The sequence below is a fragment of the Megascapheus bottae genome, chromosome 17 (assembly GCF_031878675.1).
Source record: "Megascapheus bottae isolate mThoBot1 chromosome 17, mThoBot2.hap1, whole genome shotgun sequence".
NCBI classification, from domain to species: domain Eukaryota; kingdom Metazoa; phylum Chordata; class Mammalia; order Rodentia; family Geomyidae; genus Megascapheus; species Megascapheus bottae.
In genome coordinates, this window is record NC_143525.1 from 49,705,802 (window position 1) to 49,712,521 (window position 6,720).

General features: G+C 65.6%; 1 protein-coding gene across 1 annotated transcript; it reads right to left on the reverse strand.

Annotated features, from left to right (window-relative positions):
- Positions 1-260: 260 nt before the first annotated feature.
- Cbx4 (chromobox 4) lies at positions 261-6,378 on the reverse strand. The gene is made up of 5 exons (XM_090351325.1): positions 6,104-6,378; positions 5,896-5,939; positions 4,730-4,795; positions 2,589-2,655; positions 261-2,326 (listed from the first exon to the last, which is right to left on the reverse strand). The coding sequence occupies exons 1-5, from the start codon at positions 6,170-6,172 to the stop codon at positions 899-901; spliced, it is 1,674 nt and encodes a 557-aa protein (XP_090207451.1). The 5' UTR covers positions 6,173-6,378; the 3' UTR covers positions 261-898.
- Positions 6,379-6,720: the final 342 nt, after the last annotated feature.

The following is a 6,720-nucleotide window of genomic DNA, read 5'->3' on the forward strand; positions in this document are numbered from 1 at the left end:
TTGCCATCCTGTCAGCACGGCCTAGCAGAATGCCCTGGGAAGGGGGATGGCGCTGGCAGACCCTCCTTTTCCCATTGCAGTGGTGAGTCCATGGACACACGGGAGTGGGGTCACCCTCCCACTGGGCAGAAGATCTCCAGACTCAGGGTGGGGGGTGGGGAGGTTCGTGGTGAGAACTGAGGCAGAAGTAGGTGGCAGGTGGTCCAGCCTCCCTCCCAGGATCCCCCTCCTGTCCGTGGATATCTCAGACAGCGGCTGTGCACCTTCAACATCTCTGTTTAATATTTACATTCAAGCAGGTAATAATTGGAAGCTTATAGTTTAGACATTTCTAGTAGCAGCATGTTCTAGAGAGCTCCTTTAGCCTTTTAACAAACTTTTTTTTTTGCACATAGAAACAACACATCCATGTGTACAGTATCAAAAAATATACCAAGGTTACTGGAATTTCAGTTCCCAGAGGGGAGGAAATGAAAGCAACCGAAATACTGAATGAAAGGGAGGAGAGATCAACAGAAAATAGTTTGTCTGATATGGAATATAATATGATCTAGAGGAAACTCCATAAATCTAGGCTTTTATATTTCAATATATAAATACCTACAAATAAATATATATATATATATTTATAATCTCAGCCCGGGGTGGCCCGGGCCTTCTGAGCTCAAACAATACGTTTCAATAGTGACACCACGTACGAACGGGAGCAGAGTCGGCACGTGACAAGTTAGCACAGTTAAAATATAATACTATAACTCTGGGACAGGGCCGGCCGCGGGGAGGGCGGGTGCGGGCAGTGGGGCGAGGCCGCAGCGCAGCGCCCGGGCCGCGTCCTCCGGGCGGCGGCGGCGGCGGGCGGCGTCCCCGCGCAGGCCCGCTCACCCCGGCTACACCCCGGCTACACCGTCACGTACTCCTTGAACGTGACGGTCAGGCAGTTCGCGGTGACGTCGGTGATGATGATATTCCCAAAGAAGGGCCGGAACTCGCCCAGCGGCTCGTCCGGGGCCTCGGCCGGCGGCTTCTCGGCGGCGGGGGCCGGGGCGGGGGCCGGGGCCGGGGCGGCGGCGGGGGCGGCGGGCTTCCCCGGAGGGGCCCTGGGCGGCGGCGGCGGCGGCGGCGGCGCGGGCTCGCCGCGCGTCTTGACGCAGCGCAAGTCTATGGGCTCGTCCAGGTCCGAGTCCAGCAGGATGACCTCGGGCGGCGGGCCGGCGGGCGGGGGCTCGGCCGCGCGCTCGGGGCCCGCGCCGCCCCCCAGGCAGGTGGGCGTGCTCACGCTGCGCGCCGTCAGCCGCTTCTTGCCCGGCTCGCGCTCCCCGTGCGTCTCGGACAGGCAGCGCTTGCGCGCGTGCGCCAGGTTGAGCCCCAGCGGGTGGGGGTGGGAGTGGGGGTGGTGGTGGTGGTGGTGGTGGTGATGGTGGTGCGGGGCCCGGGCCGGGTCCCAGCCCAGCAGGTCCGGCTTGGTGGTGAGCGGCAGGGGCTGCTCGCCAAAGGCCTCCTTGGTCGGGGAGAGCTTGCGGGGCCCGGCGGCGGCGGCGGCCGTGGCCTCCGCGGGCTGCGGCTCTCCCGCGCCCGGGGCCTCCTCCTCCACCCTCCTCTTGCAGGGGGTCTCGGCCTTTTTGTCCTCCATCCCCACAGGCGCCTTCTTAAAGTTCCTGTCGGCCTGGGGGTGCCGCTCGTCGGGCGCGCGCTTCTTGTGGCTGGGGGCGCGCGCCTCGCCCTCCTCGCCGGACTTGATCTTGGCCGCCTGCATGCCGTTCTCCATGTACTTGCTCATCACGATCACGATCCGCCCGTTCTTGTTCTTATTCCGGACGATCTTCATCTTGCCCCCGATGCCATTGCCCGTCACCGCTTCCTTGGGGGCTGGCATCCCGTTGGGGGGCCCCTTCTCGGAGCCCTTGACCGGAGCCCCCGCCGCCCCGGACAGGGGCTTCACAGCCCCCAGGTAGCCCTTGGCCGCGGCCCCGTGGGCCCACTTGTCCGGCGCGTGGCTCTTGGCGCCCGGGTCCGGGCAGGTGGCGCTGGGCGCCTCCTTGTGGCCTCCCTGGTACTGCAGGTCGTACATCTTGGGGTCGGGCTGGTAGGGGTGGTGCTTCTTGCTGTTCAGCTGGTAGTAGTACTTGCTGCCGCTCTTGCCGGGCGGTGGGGGCTTGCCCGACCGTTCCTTGCTGTGAGGCTGGTACTGGTGGTGTTTCTTGCTGTTGAGCTCATACTGGTGCCCCTGGCTCTTGCCCTGGGGGCCCAGCTCTAGCTTGGTACGGTTGTCTGCAGAGGAGTCTTGGAGCCCGGTCAGCACATTGGAACGCCGGGCAAAGGTGGGTACCTACCCGTGTCGGGGGGGAGGTGAGAGGAGAGAGGTCGGCCCTGGGCATGCTGGGAGCCCAGGAGCCTGGGAATGGCCCCCCCTCCCCAAGGGTCCCCAGATGCACCCTGGGGCTGGGGAATGGGAAGCCAGGGGGGAACAGGGAGTTGAGACACTCTAAATCCCCCCACTCCTCCCCCCATGCCCACAAGCTGCTGGTGGCTCTGCGGGGAGGGGGTAGCAGGGGGGAAGACCCACTAGTTGGAGGGGCGGAGCGCATCACCTGCACGACCAGCGGCTTGGGCTTGGGCCCTCTCTTCCGATATCCCATCAGCTGTTCCTGCCGTTCCCTGCACAGAGGGCCTCAAGGTTAGCTCCAGCAACCCTGCCCACCCAGCCTTCCCCGACCTGACCCCCAGATCACCCGGAATCACATTCACATCGGCAGGACACAGCCTCCAGTGGCTGAAGGTCGCCTTCGCGGCTGGAATTCGAAGCAGCACCCCATTTTGTGCTCACACCAGACCTCCTTAAGGGACACCCCGCCTCTGATACTGTGCCTGGGGTCCTGAAGTGTGGGGCTAAGCCACAGCCTTGGGCTAGTGGTTATGCCAGAGTGGAATGGGCATGGCATGGGGGTCCAGGGAATACCAACAGCCCAAAGGAGGTGTGTGCCATCCTAGGCCCGCCAGGCCAGAAGCCGGGGATGCTAACAGCCTCGGGAAGACTCAGAGAACCCCAGCAGAAGGGAGGACTGGTTTTCTTAAAAGGCAAAGCCTAAACAGAGGGAGGAGCTGGGCTCCTGTTTACACAGCAGCAAATGAGCCAATTAGGGGCTGGGGGTGGGGGTAGGGGTGCGGCTACAGGCTGGCTGCAGAGGCCAGGGCATGCCCTGTTCTCAGTCACTGGGTGAGCCGGCCCAGTACCCAGCACCACACCGACTGAGCCAGTGGGCAGGGCAGGGACGGCTCCAAAAAAATCACTGCCTCCTTGCTGGGGGCCAGATCCCCACAGCCTAGATTTCCAAATTATTAAAACACCTCCCGGCAAAGGCACCAGTCACGACAGACAGCTACTCACTTTCCACCAGCCAGAGAGCCCAGTAGTTCCGGGCACTGCCTAGCTCTACACAAGACAGGGGGCTGCCGCTCCGGAGTTAGCCAAAATTGCAGGGCAAGCCCAGGTCAGAAACCCGTTTTCCAGGGCCTGGAGTCTCCATTCCCACCCCACTGTCTCCTGGGCCAACTCAGGGGAGTCTGCCATGCCTGGGGCCAGGCGGGGGCTGACTGTGAAGTTGCATGGCATTGCAACAGCCTGAGTTTTAATTCTTTAGGGACCCATTATGCAACATGGCATCAGCCGCTGACTCGGTTACGAAGCCACCCGCTGCCGCCGCTGCTGCCGTGAACTCTCAGGTGGAGCCGGGGCGGGATTCCCGCCCAGCGCCCCCCTGCGTCACTGGAGGGCACCTTCCCAGCCAGGCACTTGCCCAGAGGGTCGTGAGTAGATAGTTTTAGGCCAAATGTGCCACAGGAAATAATACAAAATAAAAAGGGAGGAGGGATGGAAGGCAGAGGGGCGGTGGAGCTTGGGGCGCCCAGCCGCTCCTCCCTCAGCACCCTCCCCCTCCACCCTCCCTGAAACAGAGAACCACAGCCTCGGCCGCCGAGCCAGCTGCAGCAGCTGCATGGTGACAAGCGTCAGTGCACAGGATGAGCCCCCCTCCATCCACCCCTGCCACCCCCCACGACACCCCCCCACACACTGGGCAGTGCCCACCCCAAGGCCTTGGGCCAAGTTCCTCTGGTTCCGATGGGGCCTCTTGACCCACCAAATAGCCCAGCAGGGGTGGGAGAGCAGGAGCTCCCGTGGGGCCTCTACTCCCAGACACCCCTAGCTCCCTGAGGGTCGAGGATGGGGCCCTGAGGCTTGGCCAACTTTTCTCCAGCCGCCAACAGGTTAAGTTCAGTTCCATGACGTCCAGGCGGTTTCACAATGCCAGCTCCTCCGAGCTGCCCTGCGAGGTGCCAGTGCCAAGCGGCCAGAGGCTGCAGAAAGCAACACCTAGGCTCTGGGGGTGGGACTCGGAAGGTGCCTCGGGAGGGGCGCGGGGAGGGGCGGCAGAGGGAGCCAGGTGCAGCCAGGGGTTCTCTCTGGGAAGCTGCAGGCCCACCCACAGGCTCCCTTCCTTCCCGCAGTTCCCCCCCAAACACAAGCCCGGCCTTCCCCGCCCGCCCCACCCCCACTCGCCACTGCAGCAACCGCCAAGGACGTTGGTTAGAGCCGTGGAGGCCGCAGCCCTGGGCGTCCAGGCTCGGGGGCCCCTGCCACCGCCCCTTCTCCCCTTTCCCACCCCTGCACGGTTCACAGTCCCGTTCCCATACACAGTGGCGTTGGCAGCAAGAGCAGCGTGGGGACGCTCACCTGTTTTGGAAGGCGATGAGGAGTCGGGGATCCAGAATATTCTCCTCCGGCTCCCACGTGTTATATCTTGCAAGGAAAAGGGAGGGGAGGACACGGTGTAAAAAAAAACAAAAAAGGAGCCAGCTTTGTGGCGTCCAGGTGGGCAGGGACCCCAGGCCCTCCTCTGTCTCCGCCAACCAAAGGGCTAGCTGGCTGTGGATGGAGAGGGGTGTGGGGGTAGATTTCTGCAGGCCTAGCACGGTCCTCCATGCTCCGTCTTCCTCCCCGCCCCAGCCAAAATAAACACGCGGGGCAGGAGCGGGGAGAGGGGCGAGGAAAACGAAACCGGCAGTTGTCAAGAACGTTCAGCGTGTCACCACGACGGGTTCCACTTTGCTTACCGGGGACTCGGCGAGCAAAGCAGCCGAAATGCAAAGTCGCGCTGCTCCTCCTCCCCTCCCCACCCCGAGCCTCGCCGCGGGCTTCAGCCGGTCTGCCCCGGACCCCTAATCCGCTCTCCGGCGGCCCCGAGCCCCCCCCACGCCCCTCGGCGCCGGGGAGCCCGCTGTCACCGGCGGGCGCCCCCCGCGCGGGTGTGTGCGCGCGTGAGCGTGTGCCTGCGCCCGTCTCCATCCGGTGCCTTCGCATTTCAAATTGAAGAAAAAAAATTCCCCAGCCAAAGCGCCGCAGTGACAGTCCCCAAGATTTTCCGCCTCTCCTCCGCCCCTCCCGGCACCACCAGGAGGGAGGAAGCACACAATTGCGTTTTCGTCGCTTTTTAATTTTTTTCTTTTCCTTTTTTTTTTTTTTTGGTTTTGCAATATGGAGCCGTTCGGTGGAGGGAAAGGGGAAAGGAGCCATTTTCTGCACATCAGTCAGTGCCTGCGCCCTCCCTCCCTCCGCCGGCCTCCCCGGCTCGGCCCCGCGTCTCTGCAGCTCCTCCGGCTCCTTTTAGTGCATAAATTAGTGCTGGCATTTCCCGGAGAGCCGAGCACAACGCAGGGCGCCGGGCTCGGGCTCGGCGGCTCGGCGGCTCGGCTTCCCAGTGCCTGCCACCGACTTCCCCACCCCCTCCTCCTCCCTCCGCCCCGGCCGCCTCCCGTCCGCTCCCCACCGCCCCACCGGCTCCGCGGGTCCCGCGGCCCCCGCGCCCCGCCGCCCCGGCCCCCGCCCCGGCCGCCACTTACTTGGGGGACCAGCCTCTCCATTTGACCAGATACTCCACTCTGCCCTGCGGGGGGGAAGAGACGGCGCTCCCTGAGCTTCCGCGGGATCCCCGGCTCCGGCCCGCAGCCTCCCCACCCCCTCCCCGCCGCCCGGGGCCGCCCGGGCCGCCGCCGCCGCGCCGCCGCGCCGCCGCCGCCGCCGCCGCCGCCCCCGCGCCGCGCTCGCTACCTTGCGGATCCGCTTCTTCTCGATGCTCTCCACCGCGAAGACGTGCTCGCCAACAGCTGGCAGCTCCATGGCCGAGCCCGGGCGCGCCGGGGCGCGGGTGACTGGCGCGGCTGCGGGCGCTGCCGACTCCCGCCGGCGCCCGGCTGCCGTCCGGGCCCGGCTCCCCCTCCGCCGGAGATGTCCGCGCCGCCGCCGCCGCCGCCGCCGCCGCCGATCCCCGCACCGCTCGGCCGCCGCCGCCGCTGCCCGCGCCCGCCCGGCTCCCCGCTCGCGCTCGCCCAGACAACTGAGCCGGGGCGCCGCTGCACAAGAACTCATGCAAATCCCGGACGTCAGCGGGCGGGGCCTCGCCGGGCCCGGCGCCGCGTCAGGGGGCGGGCCGCCGCTCCGATTGGCGCAGCCCGGCCTACCGGAGGCGCGGGGCCTGCGCGGGGGGGTGGGGAGGGAGCAGGAGGGGGCCGGGGAAAGGAGGGCGCCGGGAGGTGCAGGGGAAGGATCTGAGAGCCGGGAGAGGGAGCTGGAGGGACGGGAGGGGGGAGAGGGAGAGCCGGGCGGCGGAGGAGAGGTGTGCGCGCCCGGTGTGGTCCGCAGCGGACACCTGGACGGCCGGCCCAGCC